The following is a 16,735-nucleotide window of genomic DNA, read 5'->3' as shown; positions in this document are numbered from 1 at the left end:
TAGAAATAATAATAATAATAATCCTTGCATTTGATATAGCGCCTTATATTCGAGATGTCTCAAAGCGCTTCACAGAATATACTGTAAAGTGTATTGACTGTCTATTTTGTGGGCAAAAATAAATTGGATGCAGATTTGCCAGAGACAACCCAACACCAGGAGCAAAAGTGTTGGGACCATCAGCACTAGACTGCCATAGATAGGGCACACTCCACCCACTCCTCCCACACATATGCACAGCCTCTGCATGTACACAGGTACAAACAAACAATTGAGTTTCACTTTGGACTAATGTGAAAAAGAAAATGACTATCTACAGTCAATTCACGTTACAGTATATTGTGTGAAGCGCTTTGAGATGTCTGCAATGCAGATGTCAACTTTAGAATAGTTCTTAATGAATTTCATAGTTGTTAGGAAATAGCATTGTCAAAATTTGAGGTGTTTTGATGTTTTAGGTGATATACCAAATACAAGGATTATTATTATTCTGCTGGATCAGAGTCAAAAGAGTCAAAACCTGCCACATTATTTCCAGGAGAAACCTTTCTCTCCCCGCTCCCATGACTACAATTTCTTGCTGAACATGGCTATTCTTCAAAGATCCACTAGGATATTCTTGTGCATCAGATGATTGCACTCTTGCCTTTGAGTCAGAAGGTTCTGGGCTCAAGCCGCACATTGGGACTTTTAATTCACATCGTCTAGGCTGACACTCCAATGCAGTGCTGGAAGTCTGCTGCTTTGTTGGAGTTGCCGTCCTTAGGATGAAATTTTAAACTAAGGTTGTGTTTTGTTCAGCTGGACACTAAAGATCACATGGCACTACTCAACAAGAGAAGGGAGTTTATCCTGTGTCCAGACAAACAATCCCCAAAATAATAATTGGTCATTCACTTTGTTGTTGTTTGTGGTTCTTTGCTGTGCACAAATTGGCTGCTGGCTTTATCTACAAATACATAGTCACTACACTTTACAGTGAAGACGGGACCTCACTTTAATATCTCGTCCAAAGGATAGCAGCTTTGACAATGCAGCGCACCGTCAGCACTGCATTGGAGTATTGGCACGTATTTTGTCACATATTTCTTTTCAAAATGGGCAGCCTAGAGCTCTGCGAACAAGCCACTTTTCAAGAAAATTTTGTTACTTTTCATGTCTGCGTGTGAAGCTCGGTGTTAAGCACATGCTGCGGTATTGTTACCAGATTTGACAGGAGATTTTCTGTTGTTAGAATTAATAGATCTTTTTGAAAAATGGCCTAGTGGAAAATTTAATCTGCATCAAGAAACATTGAAATGTCATCTGAGAGATTTTAGTGGACAGACAGTGTTCCTGCAACGCTTTGTGAAGGATGCATTACCTTATCACTAAATCCAGCCAGTTTTCTGTTTAATCAGATGCAGCATCAAAGTGTGATTAATCCCATTTCTGTGTTGTGGGAATCCTAAACGTCAAAGCTGCAGCTCAACAATTCTGCAAATCAATGCTGTCAGCGCAATTGCCTTATTAGTTGGCCAATTTCCAAAAATAGAAGATTTACATACAGATAGTTTCAAAACACTTTTCAGATCAGTGTCACTCCTGTTAATGGAAGTGCAAATTTCAATGTATTACACCGTAGTATGATTCATCGCACCAAAACATGCTTTTGGGTCTTCATTGTTTAGAGCGATTTTATCTTCCATAAAAATGATTTCAAAAGGTTTTTTTATTGTACTTTTTTGGGGGGGGTTGAATGAAGAAGAGAGAGAGAGAGAAGGGGCTTATTGTCACAATAACATTATCTACAAGTGACACATTGGTGTGCACCAGAGCAATTTATATCATGGCTTTGCTTATTTCTGAGTAAATTTGCCAAGGTTATTTGTAATTGAAGGTAAGCAATTCACTCTGGGGCTCACAGCCTCTTAGGTATAATGTGGAATATATATAATAATAATAACAATAGTAATCATTTTTGCATTTGATATAGCGCTTTTCACGTCTTCTAGACGTCTCAAAGCGCTTCACACAATATACTATAAAGTGAATTGACTGTGTATTTTGTCGGTGAAACATGGAAGGCAATTGTATACAACTGTGTCCCACAAACAGTCGTGGATTGAAGTGACCAATTTTGTCATGAAGGACATTTTAAATGAAATCACAAACACTAGTTTCTCCAGCCTGTTGCTACAGTCACTTTCTTTTTCACATTAGTCCAGAGTGAAACTCAATTGTTTGTATGTACCTGTATACATGCAGAGGCCGTGCATATGTGTGGGGGCAATGGGTGGAATGTGCCCTATCTATGGCAGTCTAGTGCTGATGGTCTCAACACTTTTGCTGCTGGTGTTGGATTGTCTCTGGCAAATCTGCATCCAATTTATTTTTGCCCACAAAATATACAGTCAATTCACTTTACAGTATATTCTGTGAAGTGCTTTGGGACATCTCAAAGATAAGGCGCTATATCAAATGCAAGGATTATTATTATTTCTAGTGGTAGAATAGAGTGATAAACCTTGGGTCCTGTTTATCAAAAGAAGGGCCTCATGTGGTACTATCCAAGGAATTGATACCTATAAGAATGTAAAACTATTTAAATTTGGGTCGTGAAAGCGCTATACAAATGTAATTCTGTTGTTGTTTATGGAACTAAATATCACCGCGTCTTTTGACTCAGAGGGGTTGGAATAGACTTTTAATTCTCAAAACATTTAATTGAATAATGCTGTTGTTTATGGATCACAAGTACAAATCTTAGATGTTGCATGGAGTCCTGTAGCTTAGTGGTTAGAGCATTCACTTTGCAAGTGAGAGACCTGAGTTCAATTCCAGGCAGGGCGAAACCTTGGGCAAGTTTCCTTACTCCACACTCCTAATAATAATCCCTCCAAAAACAAAAAATAATAATTAAATTGGTCATTTTCAATCTACGACTGTTTGTGGGACAATACTGTGCGCAATTGGCTGCCACGTTCGCCCACAAATATAGTCAATTCACTTTACAGTGTGTTCTGTGAAGCGCTTTGGGACGTCCTCCCAACGTGAACAGCGCTATATCAAATGCAAGGATTATTATTATTATTATTATAAAGTTGCTTCAGGCTCAAATAAAACACCTTGAAACCATGCACTGAGCATGTGAATAACACAATTGATCTATGTTTATACATGTTTTATGAAATCTTTCCACGGGTCAGCACCAAGTTGGTTCAGTAAAATGACTTGGTGAATCGAATCCTTTGAACAAACAGAACTCATAGGGTCTTGTTTTTATTTTAATTAAGTCAGCTTTAATGGTGAAAGAAAGAAATACCCTAGACTTTGGAGAACTAAGATCTCTAATTACATTTTATTCCACCTGAATTATCTGAAGATGCTATCGTAAGTATTCCTGTGTTTTTATGTTGGGCTTAAGTTGAGGGTAAATATAATAACAATCCTTGCATTTGATGTAACTCCTTTCATGTCAGGTGGTTGTCCCAAAGGACTTCACAAGATTTACTGTAACTTGGAGTGATTTGAGTACTCTTTTCAAATACACCAAGGGATCTTTAACATATACCTGAACAGGCAGATTGGGCCTCAGTTTGACATTTATCCAAAGGACAGCACCTCCAACAATGCAACACACCCCAGCACTACGATAGAGTGCCAATTTATTTTGATTACTATCAGGCAATATTTTGTCTCTTATTTGGGATCATGCTAAGGAGGTGGGTGTCCTTTCGAGGATTGGGCATGTATTTGCAGTGCAAGTTTTTAGGATATACTTATGCAAAGACATTGGATAAGTAAAGATGTATTGTTATGGTGAGATGGAGCATCTCTTAGTTAATAGCTTCTGGGCACAAATTGCAGCAGTATTTAACAATAAACAGTTGATATATAGGTTTGTGAAATGGACATCATTACAGCAGCCGAATTATGAATACTTGTTTTGTTAAATGAAAGTCTGTGTTTAAGTTCAACAATTGCTTGGTGAGTAAATTGGAAGTGCAAGGTGAGGTACTGAACCATATAAACCAAGAAGGCTCAAAGCCTTTCCTTAAAATAAATTCCCAAGCCTCCAAAATGTGGGCACTGGAAGAAAAGGAAACATTTTCTGATAATTTTCTCATAACTTGCTCCTATATAGAGTAGTGTTTTTCAGTCACGATAACATCTCACGGAGATTTATGACAGCCACTTTCCTGCCCATCGAAACCTCAGAACTACAGAAGTACATTGGTAGAATGTGTTGTACTTCTAGAAATACAACATTTTTTTATGTTGGTCTTTGCACCTCAAAGACACCATCCATCCTAATCCAAATTCCCTGCTCGTTCCCTGTACCCTCTAATACTCTTTCTTTGCAGGTGCTTGTTCAATTCTCTTTTAAATTGCCGTTGCTCTAATAGCCACCCCTGGAAAACCATTCTATACCCTGACAACTCTCCGAGAAAAGAAGTAAACTTCTCCTTTTATTCCCTCGGTGATAATCCTGAATTCAAAACCCTGCACCCCAATGATTAACACGTCCATAGCATAACTGCCAATTGGGCAATGATTGAAACCTCAAAAAAGTTGTTGAAAATAGCTGACTGGGATGCCAATCAGTTGCTCTTCAGCAACACATCAGTGGCTGGACTGTAAACTCTCTGGCACTTGGTGGGTTAATATTTAAGCAGATAATAATGTTTTGCTTACTTAGATAGACATCTTAGTTTCTCCCTCCCATTTAGTTAACAAATATAATATACACCCTCCTCCCCGTGAGAACCAACATGTACGTTAATGAACCGTTTGCCTCTTGAATCCGAAAGTTCATTTCCTCTAATTAAATTATTTTGCTTTTAAAAAAAGTTAAACTAAAACCCCTCACGGATCTGCCATCCATCCATGACCACTAATTATTAGCTCTTTATTTGAAAGATAACAGACTTCTTAATGAATGATTTCCTTTGAGCAGAATCTGGCTAACCTCTAAGACGCTGGCCACAGGCCAGGTCCCAGTGAGGCACCAACTGAATGTTATTCTCATTGCAATTTGCTTCCATTTCTTCCTCCATCTTTACCTCTAATTCTTGCTTTCTCTACTTAACTTCTTCATCTACCCATCGATATGATATCTATCTCTTTGTTGCTATGTTCTCGTTCCAATATTTCCATTCTGAATTTCTTCCTCTGTCTCTGCCACTTCGGGGACTCATTATCTTTCTCGCTGTATTCTCTTTGTTGTCTATCCTCGCTATTATTTGCTCTTTATTTTATGTCAGGGTGGTCCAACCTTTTGGCTGTTGCAGGCCGGATTCCCTATTTGAGAAGGGTCCACAAGCCGCATAAGCAATATTTTGTGTTTCTCTTCCAAAAACGTAACAACATTTACACAGCACATGTTGGAAGGACTTCTCAAAGCGCTTGACACTGCCAACTGGGCACCTAAGCGGGGGGTGGGAGTCGAGAAAGGTGGGGTAGGAAAAAATGACCAAAAGCGTGGTCAAAGAGTTAGGTTTGACGTGCTTTGAAAAAGGGGAGAGCGCGAGTCGGAGGGACTCCAGGAATGGTACTCCAGATAGTGGGTGGCAAACTGCCAATGGTGTTTGCTCTAGGAACAACCGGGTTGGAAGGCTGGAGAGGTGTGGAGGGAGGGAGGTGGGGGGCAGGGTAGGGGGAATGAGGGACATAGAGAAGTTTTTTTTAACTGGGGAAATAGGGAGCTTTCTGTGAGGAATCTGTCCGTCACTCTGTGTCCGTCCTCAACCCCGTCCTAAGGTGTCGGGGGAGACTCTGATCGTCTGGCCTGACAGTAAACCCCAAATACTGCCCTCTAGTCTCCTCTGTCTCTGCTCTCTCACTCTTTTTGTTTCTCTCCCTTCCCCCTCTTCCTCATGCTCTCTCTCCCTTGATCACACTCTCTTTCCTCTCACACTCTCTATCTGCCCCCCTCAATTACTCCCTCCCCTCCCTCCTCCTCTCTCTCACACACACTCTCCCCCGTCTCCCTTCTCCCTCTTTGCTAAGGTTGCAGTTGGAAAGAGATGCCCTTGCCCTCCTGATACACTTCAGTAACGGCCAGTATTATTTTCACTCTCTGCGCTGCATCCTCCCAACCACTGGCTTCTGCCCCTGCCCCTGCCCTCACCAGGGAGGGAGGGAGCTGAAGTTGGAATGTTGGAAATGATCTTGGGCTGGATAAAATCACCCGCCGGCCCAGATGTGGCACGTGGGCTGCGAGTTGGACCATGTTGTTTTATCTGGTTTTGTGTAGAGAGGGAGATTTGTAAGCTGTGCACGTCACTTCTTCACAAGGCTCGGGATTTGAATCCTGATGGGTCATTTGCACTTCCAAGGTCTTTAAGTACCTTGTCAAAAATATCCTGCTGGGGGTTAAGAAAGAGAAGGGAAAATGGTCTGCCTGGAACTGATCTGGCTCCAATGATACACAACTGGCAAAGTCAGAATGTCTCCCAATAATCCAAAGCAGACACAGCAGCACAGACATGTTTTCCATCCTGTGAGGAAAAGGCCTGTTTTTAGAGTTAACTAGATAGTGAGGAACTTTTTTTGACTCTCTCTATCTCCAGGTGTCTCTGTAAAGACTGCCTTCCTCTGTTACTGATATTACAAAGAATGTGTAGCACAGCAACAGGCCATTTGGCCAAGGCAGTCCATGTCAGTGTTTATTCTTCACATGAATCTCCATTCATTCCATACGCTCTCCCATAACATTCTATTGCCCTCTCCCTCTTGTGAAGGTCTAGCTTCCTCTTGAATGCATCTATCTATACAAATTGATTCAACCAGTGCTTCAGGTAGTGATTTCCATTATCTCACTACCCTCTTGTCAAGTTCTCTTGTTGGTGTTAACCTTATCCAACCCTTTTATGATTTTAAACTCCTATTAATTAGACACTTTTAGGCACTAAGCATGTCTAGTGAAAAAAACCTAACCTATCCATTCTGTACTGTTGACACGAGGCTGTTCATGCTCCCATTACTACTACAGAATAGATTTAACTTGATTCCACAGCGGGATTTTTCTTGAATTAATGTACACAATGTCACAACATCTACCAGTTCGAGACTGTGACCAATCTATATCAGATCAACGCGATTTGCACACATTTAGATCTTAAATAATATTAATCCTCGCATTTGATTATCGGGCCTTACTATGACATTAAGTGTCTTCAAGTGATTTACAGAAATTACTAGAATCTTTAGTGACTGTATATTTCTAGGCACACATGACAGCCAATTTGTGCACAGCAGTGTACAAAAAACAGCTATGAAGTAATAACCAATTTTGTCTGGGGGACGACTAGCCAGGATACCAGGGGAAACTCCCTCGTTTTTCGAATTGTGCCATGGGGCTTTTAGCAGCCACCTAACAAGTAGATATAATATCTCATCTGAACAACACCTCTGACAATGCAGTGCTCACCTAGCAATGCTTTGGAATGTCAGGCTAGATAGACTGTGAGGTTGAATCAAATCAAACTGGGTTGAAATTATGGTAGCATTTTAGATGTTCTGATGTTACTGTAATATTAATCCAATGTTATATTTGACACAAGTAGAGTGGAATATTTATCTTGTGGACTTTCAGAAAATACAAACATTTGTCATTGCATGAGCATTAATTCTTTAAAAGGTTTGTATATGAATAGAATATTCCTTGTGTTTGATATAGCACCTATATTGTGAAACATCCCACAGTGCTTCCCAACCCATTCGCACACAATGTCCCACAAACAGCTGTGAAGTGAATCATCAATTTATCTCATGATTTATTGACCAGAACATCTGGTGAAAATCCCTTCGGTGTTTAAATAGTGTCATGAGAGCTTTAACGTATACCTGAACAAACAGATAGGGCCTGGTTTTAATGTATCATCCAAGGATGACACCTCCAATATTGCAGCACTCCCCCAACACTGCAGTGTCAGACTAAGTAGCCTGTCACCATAAGTCCCAATATGGGGTTGCTTGTGAAGTCAACGTGTTGATTATTTATACTGCAACTATGACTGCAGTGGATATAGCTCTCAGTATTGTAAATAGTAGCTGCACAATAAGAACATTTGCCAAAGAAAATAATTGCTGTGATTATATGTTCCAGGAAGTTTTTCACTCATCAACTTTCTTGCCTCAAGGCATTTGACTCCTTGTTCCTACTACAAGGTTACAGTTCTAAGGTTGTCAGTTCCTCTCCACAACCACACCCAAGTGGCCATGTGTGAACCCTTGACAGTGAGTGTTAGAAGGTTATTGAACCACAGGAAATGTTTTAGGTCCTGTCCTCAGCTAATGTTTACACATGCATGTAGGTACCTCAAGGAAGTCATAATGTGTCATAATCAGGGCCTTTTTTGTACTGCGGAACCTGGAAGCTGGGGTCAATAGTAATACCTGTGCGTGTAGGACTCAGCTACTTACTGTATAATCGGGGAGCTATATCTGATGGTTTGATCATATGAGGAAAGCAGAATTCCAGTTCAGTTACAATCCCCTTGAGTTGCAGTTGCTTGATTTTCCATATGCAATCAAAGACTCGAATCAAAGAATGCAAGTGTTCTGTGGGCCTTCAGGTTATCTGCCTGAACTGAACTTTGAAAAAGAATTGCAATCTGTAGGTGTGCTACCTATAGCTGAACTCAACTGAATCACTTTAAAAGTGTACCTGAGACTTGTCCTGTGCAAGCAGATGTCAAGTATTGCATACTAACTAACGCTACCATTAATCCTTGCATTTGATATATTGCTTGCATTTGATATGGTGCTTTATCATCTAAATCAGACATCTCAAAGTGCTTCACAAGATTTCGCTATGAACGGTAGTGTCTATATTTTGGAGATGGATGCAACACCCAATATCCCACAAAAAGCCACTAAGTGAACGACCAATTTTTTCTAGAAGAAAATTGGCCAGAATACTAGGAGAAAGTCCCCTCTCTTTTCAAAGGGGGAACTCTGGTATAAATCACAATGGACTTGACTCCCCAATGGTCCATTGGAAGCTGAAACTTTCCTTCATATAAAACCAAATTTGGCTAAACTCACAAGCACTTGAATTTTCATATGTGTGAAAACTTCAATCACATGATTGATTATGTGCCCTCCTCTGTTTAAGAGTGGATTGCAATTTTCATTAGTTTTGAAGTGCTCTAAGGCTAGACTCAAAAAAGGAACCCACTACTTTAATCAAAGGCAGGCTTCAGTTTGGTGACTTGAATTACCAGTCATTTTTCATCTAATATTACACAGCTTTTCCAACCTGGCTTGTGCTCAAGAAATCCATCTATTTGTGTGTATAGGATCAAGAGACTTAGTCAAGGAATTCAGTGAAAGTCTGAAATTGTGCAATTTGTATAAATCAGTTCCAGCACATTTTCCATTCTGCTGTGTGTTTTAAATAACTGTTAATGTGACTGCGCAAAAAAAATTCCATCTGTTCTATATTGTTGAGGAAAACATACTACTTTGAAATGCAGTTATGCTAATCCCTCCTTGTGAGATGTTTTCTGCTGATGCAACCAATCTGATTTGACCAGTTCTAAAGCTGCAATGGATCTACCAAGGAGAAACATGTACTGCATTTGTTTGCTCTTCAGTTCTCTCCTATTGATTTTAAAAAAATAATCATCTTGTTTTACCACCGTATCAAAACTGTATTGAGCATCTATCTATCTATCTATCTATCTATCTATCTATCTATCTATCTATCTATCTATCTATCTATCTATCTATCTATCTATCTATCTATCTATCTATCTATCTATCTATCTATCTATCTATCTATCTATCTATCTATCTATCTATCTATCTATCTATATCTAATGTTATTGAGTTGGCAAAGTTCTGTTTCCATTACATTCTGTCTCACTTTAACTACGAGAGGAAATTGGAAATGCAATTAGGTCTGCTGACCAAGCTTGATGCTTTAAATGGCTCAACATTCATCCACTGGACATCGTTCCATTTGTTGGAATAGTCAAGGTCTTGGCAGTAGAGCATAGAGACAAAGAGGATTTACAGTGACGCAGCAAAAGATTATTTTTGTAACACATTTTTCATGCACAAGCACACATACACACACATCCACAAACATATACACACAAAAACATGTAAAATTACCTTCCACTGGATATTTAATCAGAAACACCACCTATGTGTAAAGTGTGGATCCCTGTATCTGCTGCATTTCTCAACCAAAGCAGGCTATTTTACTTATCTTGTTTTAATATGCAGTATTTCAAGTTAGGTGTGAATGTTTTAAAAAAAAGGAACAGGCACACTTGCATTTGGCAGCTGTTATGGCTTGTTGTTCTCCCTGCCATCACAGACGGCAGACACCTGTAGTTGGAACCTCAGAACAAATGTAGTTTGTGACTTCCTGTTTTAAGCTTACAGCACCAATGTTTGGTACTTTCATAGACAAGTGGAGATTAATGTGCAATGCCTAGCATATGTTTGTAAATTTACTTCCTGAGCATCAATATGACAGCCCTTCTTAATTTCTGTTCTGGCTCTGTTACCCCTCCCCATCGTCCACTTGGAAAACCCTGGCCTGCTACATGTATACCCTGCTGTCCCCTGCACCCCAACGTTGGCGGCCCAACATTCAGCCACTAAGAGCCCGCTCTCTGAATCTCTTTTGTCTCGCTCTACCTTTTTGACAATTCTTATGGTCACCTCCCTCATAGCCCCCTATTCAATGCTTCTGTAAAGTTGTCCAACATATTACTCAGTGTGAAAGGCCCAAAAAATGCAAGTTGATGTTGATGATTATTTAAGAAGATTAGCCTTATGTGGGTGGGTGGCTGCAGTGCACTGTTTTGTTTCTCCTCTGTGACACCTGTCTTGTCACTTACGTGCCATTCTTTCAGCAGATGAAGGGTGTGAGGAAGATGAAGACGCAGAGAAGCTGCAGAATGGAAAGGAACGTGGTAAGCAAGCTCAGTAAAGTGGAGCCCAACATAGAGCCAGACCTGGTTTAAAACTTTTCTCTGAATGGTTTTGTTTGTTTATATTTGTGTCACATGCAATTCCGATTTACTCAGTGAATGAAACTAGTTGCCTGAGAACAAGCAGGAACTTGTGACCAGTATCAAATACAACAGTTTAGAATGATCCCACAATCGAAAACTGGGTTAAATAGCTGATTGCTACATGTGTTTATTTTTAAGATTTATGGCTGGAATTTTGTTCCATCACCTTCTAGTATATAAAAGAATCTGAATTATTCCCAGATCTTTTAATGATTTACACCATCCACCAGCGCTTCCCCACGTAGCATGTATTACCTCCTACCATTATTAAGATAACATTAAACTGCACCAGCCATCCTTCCACCCATTCACTTAATCCGTTTATGCCCTTGTATGGTTTTCTGCTCCTGAACACAAAAATTGGCATTTGAGTGCAGTTAAAAGTTGGGATACTGACTTAACTTGATCAGTATTCCTGAACTTGAAGCAGCTATAACGCGCAAGCTCAAGGATAGGATAAAAACAATTGTAAGCCTCTAAAACAGAAGTCAAACAATTTTGGAAAGAAACTTCAGGCCAAACTACTGTTTCAAGGTTGCAGAGGGGGTTTTGTGTTCCGTGACCAGTCTTTGGAAATGGGTGAAAAATGGATGTTTTGCCACAGATTCAACGGAGTAATTGCTGGATCAAAATCTGTTACAGACATCACATCTTTCACTCCAGGCTTACTAACGTGGTAACAGGTTCAGGCAGAAGGTTGACAGTGCAACAAGTCTGACCCAGATTCCTTCCATGTACCTATCCCTAAATCTGTTAACTGTGAATCCCTTTCAGTTGACAGGAACTAACTTGTCTAGTTCTTTTTTGAAACTCTTTGGTGTTTTTTTTTTAGCTTCAACACCTGTGCTGCTAATTTGTTCCACATGCCCATCAGTTTTACTTTTATATAAAAAGAAGTCTTTTACATCCGTTTCCTTTTCCCCCCTTCGTTATTATTTTGAAAATATTGGTCATATTTTGGGCCTAATCTTCCTAATCTTTGGAGAATTATCTTTGTTTTCTGGTTAAAATATATATTGAGAAGATCAAATGCAAAGATACAAAAAGATTGGCCCAAATGCAAGCCACCATATCCCACCAATAGGTGGCAGCTCAGATTGAAACACTGCACAATTGCACCTAGAAGGCCAAGGATTAGCAATGTGACCTGGATTAATCTCTGATCCTCCTGGGTATCATGGAAAGACATTTGTATGACCTTATCCCAGTTTAATTCTTTAAAAATATAATTGTTGGAAACATTTTGCTATATCTGACCAATGGGAAGACCGAGCCAAGCTTTCAATCCAAATTCATCTCTTTTCAGGAATGAAAATGTATTTTAGTTCTTAAACACTTTCTGATCAGCTTTAGCTTTCAGTGGATCAAGGCTGCGAGCTGAAAATGAAGTGCATGACATTTGTGATAATTATCATCAGTGATAATTATCACAGCAAACTTTAAAAAAAATTGGTCAACAGCAGTCCAGGGTTAACAATGGATTTGGCATTAAAATTTCCTCCCCTCTAGACTAGTAATTATTGACTGCTTTTTACTGCATTTTTTGTTTAATGTGATAATTATCACTAGTGATATCACATTCTAATTTATAATAATACAACAGCTACAACAACAATGAATTATATTTGTATAGCGGCTTTCACGTCGGGAGAACATCCCAAGGCGCTGGGCAAACAGGGATTTAGACCTGAGCAGGGTCTTGGGATTGCTAGGGAGGGTAGAAGTAGAAGGGTGACCAGAGCTGTGGTTGAAGTGAAGTCGTGAGACGTGCCTTGAAGGAGACAAGGGAGGGAGCAAGTTGAAGGAACTGTGGGATGGTGTTTCAGAGGATGGGGGCAGAGAAGATGAAGGCCCGACCACCAATGATGGGGCGGGCTGGGCAGGGGACGTGGAGCAGGCCAGAGGCTACTGAGCGGAGAGAGCGGACATTATAATAATAGTCCTTGCATTTGATATGGCGCCTTTCATGGAGGAAGAACATGTCAAAGAACTTCATAATATTTACTATAAAGTGTAATGGCGGTATTTTATAGGCGAATGCGACAGCCAGTTTGCGTGCAGCAAATGTCTCATAAATAGCCATGAAGTGAATGATCAATTTTATCTGGGGAATTGTTGGACAGGACAAAGGGGGATATTGCCTTCTTTTTTGCAAACAGTGCCAATGGATCTTTGACGTTCATTTGAACAGGCAGTTGGGACCTCGGTTTAGCATTTAATCTGAAAGTCAACACCTCCAACAATACAGCGCTCTCCCAACACTGCTATGTAAGTTCAAAGTTCTGACATGGAGCTTGAGCCACAAACTTCTGAACCAGGACTTGGAATCACATCATTTAAGATGACATTCCAATGCAACGCTGGGGTTATGTTGGATTGTTGGAGGTACCGTCCTTTGGATGAAATGTTAAACCGAAGTCCCGTCTGTCTGCCAGGTGAATGTTAAAGATCCCATGGCATGATGCGGAAAGATAAGGGAGTTTCTCCCAGTGTCCTGGCCAATAATCACCCCAAATAAAATTGGTCATTCACTTCATGGTTGTTTGTGGGGTATTGCTGTGCACAAACTGGCTGTGTGTTTCACCACAAGATACGTAGTCAAGAAAAGAAACACTTTATAATATATCCTGTGAAGCGCTTTGAAATGTCTCGATGGCATGGTAAGGCGCTATATCAAATGCAAGGATTATTATTATTATTATTCTTGTTCAAAACAGTAAGGTGTACAAATGGTTGATTGTAGAAGGTTAAGCTGAGTAGTATTAAACCTATTAAACATGATAGATCCAGCCAAGTAATTTAATATATCGATGCATTTACTTATGTTTGAGCACCTTTATCTGTGAAGACTATTTTCATCTGCCAAAATGTTCTATGATGAGCGATCTACGATAAGAGACTGTTAAAACACGGTTAACATGTAACTTGACATGATTTGGGAATATAAAAAACCCACAATAAGGATCGGAGATTTGAAAGTAACCAAGTTCAGAACTCTCAACTTTACAGAAATGTAGTTGAAATAGAGAATTTAAAAGACTATTGGTAGTTAGTTTTATAAAAATACCTTTCTCTTGTTGCAGGTTAAAAAGGAAGATGGAAGGTGTAAAATAATTCAAGTAAGTAGGCAAGTTTGTCCATGGCTACCATTCTTTGTTGCTAATGATCCCGAAAACTCTTGGAGGGGCTATACATTTTTCTTATATAGTTTATATCTTACCTGTATACAATATATACCTTATATTAGATAACGGAGAACTAAAATGTAATGTTCACAAATCCTGTGTGTTGTATTATTTGCAACTCCAGTTTATCAATTGCACGATTTGCAAAATGGTGTGAATTGTGAATCTCAGATAGAAAAAANGTCTGAAAAGGGCCGGTGAGTGAACTGACAATGTTTTGTACGCTGGCTTTTTTCACAGACTTTGCCGGGTTAGGATTCACTATTCACAGTTCTCACTGGAAATGTTCCAGTCTGATATTCCCAAACAATTAACACTGAATTAACTCCTGCTTAACGGCCTCCCTAACTCCTCCCTCCATAGGCAGCAAATCATTCATAACTCTGCAGCTCGTGTCCTCCCCCGCATCAGGCTCCCCGACTCTATCACCCCCATTCTCGCCTGATTCCACTGGCTTCCCATCACACAGAGGATACAGTTCAAGATCCTGGTCCTCACCTTCAAAGCCCTCCATGGCCTTGCTCACCCCTGCCTCTGCAACCTTCTAACCCCCATCCAACCTGCCCGCTCCCTCCGCTCAGCGGGCTCCGGCCTGCTTCATGTCCCCTGCCTCACCCGCCCCACCATTTGCGGGCTGGTCTTCTGCCACTCTGCCCACACCCTCTGGAACTCCATCCCATAGTCCCTCCGCCTCACCCCTTCCCTTGCATCTTTCAAGACCTGCCTCAAGACCCCCCTCTTCGTCCGTGCCTTCGATCACCCTCCTTCCCCCCACTGCCCTCCACCCTCCCCGATCCCGACCCCCTGCTCGGGTCTGAAACACTGACTGTCCAGCGCCTTGGGAATTCCTCCTGACATGAAAGGTGCTATACAAATGTAATTTTGTTGTTGTTGAAACCAGTTTTCAAATACTGCAGTTTCGATCCCTTCATCTACGTTTGTTGATTTATGATGCTTATTAACCCAATTTGTGCACTGACCATGCACAGACCGTAAAAAGTTATCAAACAACAGATGTTGAATTATATGTTATTTCTGCTTCCAAATCCAAAGAGCCAGGGCTTAGATGTGCTCCCAGTAATTTTCACTGCTTGGTTTCATGCTGGCTTTCATTTCTTTATCCTCTGGATCTCCAAGTCTAACTTCTGGCCCTCAAATTACTACTCTGCATTTGTCAGAACCTTGGCACATCCTCCCAACGTGAAAGGCACTATACAAATGTAATTTGTTGTTGTTGTAAGAAAACATGGACACCCGTATTATATGGTGTGTCTGATTTTTCAGCTTAGGTTTTGATGAACTCACACTGATTGTCTCTGACACTTATGTTTGATTGAATGACAATCTATACTGGCATTTTCCTCGTCTCTCAGGCCAGACTATTTAATCTCACTAAATATAACGTCACCACAAAATTAACTCATTGATAAATGCTTTTTCTTCTTGCTTTGTCCTTCCCTCTACTGTCATATCTTACAGGCACAGTGACTATATAAAGCAACCAATCATACTTGACCTATGCTCATCCATTCGACCCACACTTCTTTCAGCTGTTGAAGACACCATCATGTGAATGTAAAACGAAAACAAACAATCTTTTGCTGAAGAAAACTTTCCGGCTCGGCTCATTGAAGGGCTTTGGCACAGGGATACATTCGCAATCGTCCTCTAGATATGTGCATGAGTTATTTTCATCTTCACCAACTTCGTACCGTTTTCTATCATTAAAAAGTCTGTTGTAAGAATCTTGAAATTGTTTTTCGTTATATACAAAGCCAAATACATTTCCCATTCAATGTTTGGCAATTGAAGTGGATTAACTACTGAATCAGTGGTATTTGTTTTGTGTGACTTGCTGCTATCTATTTCATATTTGGCAATTTATATTTTATTACATTTCCTTTTAACCCCTGGTACTGATGATGAGGAGACTATTTTTAATTAAAATTGATAAGGACAAACATTAATGGATTTGTTTGAGGCTTTCTGGATATCTAATCCAAACAAACATACAAATTGCAAGTTGGCAACATTAAAATTCCAAATAATTTGCTCCTGATATTTGAAAAACTGTGTTCAAATCATCTCCGTGACATCAAATCCTGGACGAGCCTTAACTTCCTTCAGTTGAACATCAATAAAACCAAAGCCATCCTGTTTGGCTGTCTCTCACCAGTACCTCCTTCTGTCTCGTTCAAGCCATCAACCTCTCTGGTTGCTCACTCTGAGACCACCTGGAGTTTTGCCTCACCCTTAGCTCTCTTACAAGCCCTGTATCAAGTCCTTGATCATGAATACCTTCCTCCATCTCCATTTATCTTTGTTTTGTTAAACCCTGCTAAAACGTGTCTCTTTGACCGTGCCTTCTGTCAACACCTTCATAAATTCTTTTTATCTTCTTGCTTGGTGATCCACACTTTGGGAAGTTATTCTGTATCGAAAATATTATTTGAGGGTAGACTGTTTTCCCTTTCACTAGTTTCTCAAATGAGTGTTTGCTGGTAGTCAGCCCATTGCACAAGGATCTAT

General features: G+C 40.1%; 1 protein-coding gene across 1 annotated transcript in view; it reads left to right on the top strand.

Moving 5' to 3' along the window:
* The window catches only part of LOC103183141 (dystrobrevin beta), a 325,008-nt gene extending 309,057 nt beyond the window's left edge, over positions 1-15,951 (top strand). Inside the window, 3 exon segments of the mRNA XM_042333694.1 lie at positions 10,860-10,919; positions 14,105-14,140; positions 15,686-15,951. Coding sequence (XP_042189628.1) covers positions 10,860-10,919; positions 14,105-14,109 — 65 coding nt within the window. The 3' untranslated portion in view covers positions 14,110-14,140; positions 15,686-15,951.
* Positions 15,952-16,735: the final 784 nt, after the last annotated feature.

The sequence above is a fragment of the Callorhinchus milii genome, unplaced genomic scaffold, assembly GCF_018977255.1.
Source record: "Callorhinchus milii isolate IMCB2004 unplaced genomic scaffold, IMCB_Cmil_1.0 Scaffold3, whole genome shotgun sequence".
Classification (NCBI taxonomy): domain Eukaryota; kingdom Metazoa; phylum Chordata; class Chondrichthyes; order Chimaeriformes; family Callorhinchidae; genus Callorhinchus; species Callorhinchus milii.
The sequence above is the reverse complement of the archived record's forward strand: the minus strand, read 5'-3'. Positions and strand labels throughout refer to the sequence as shown.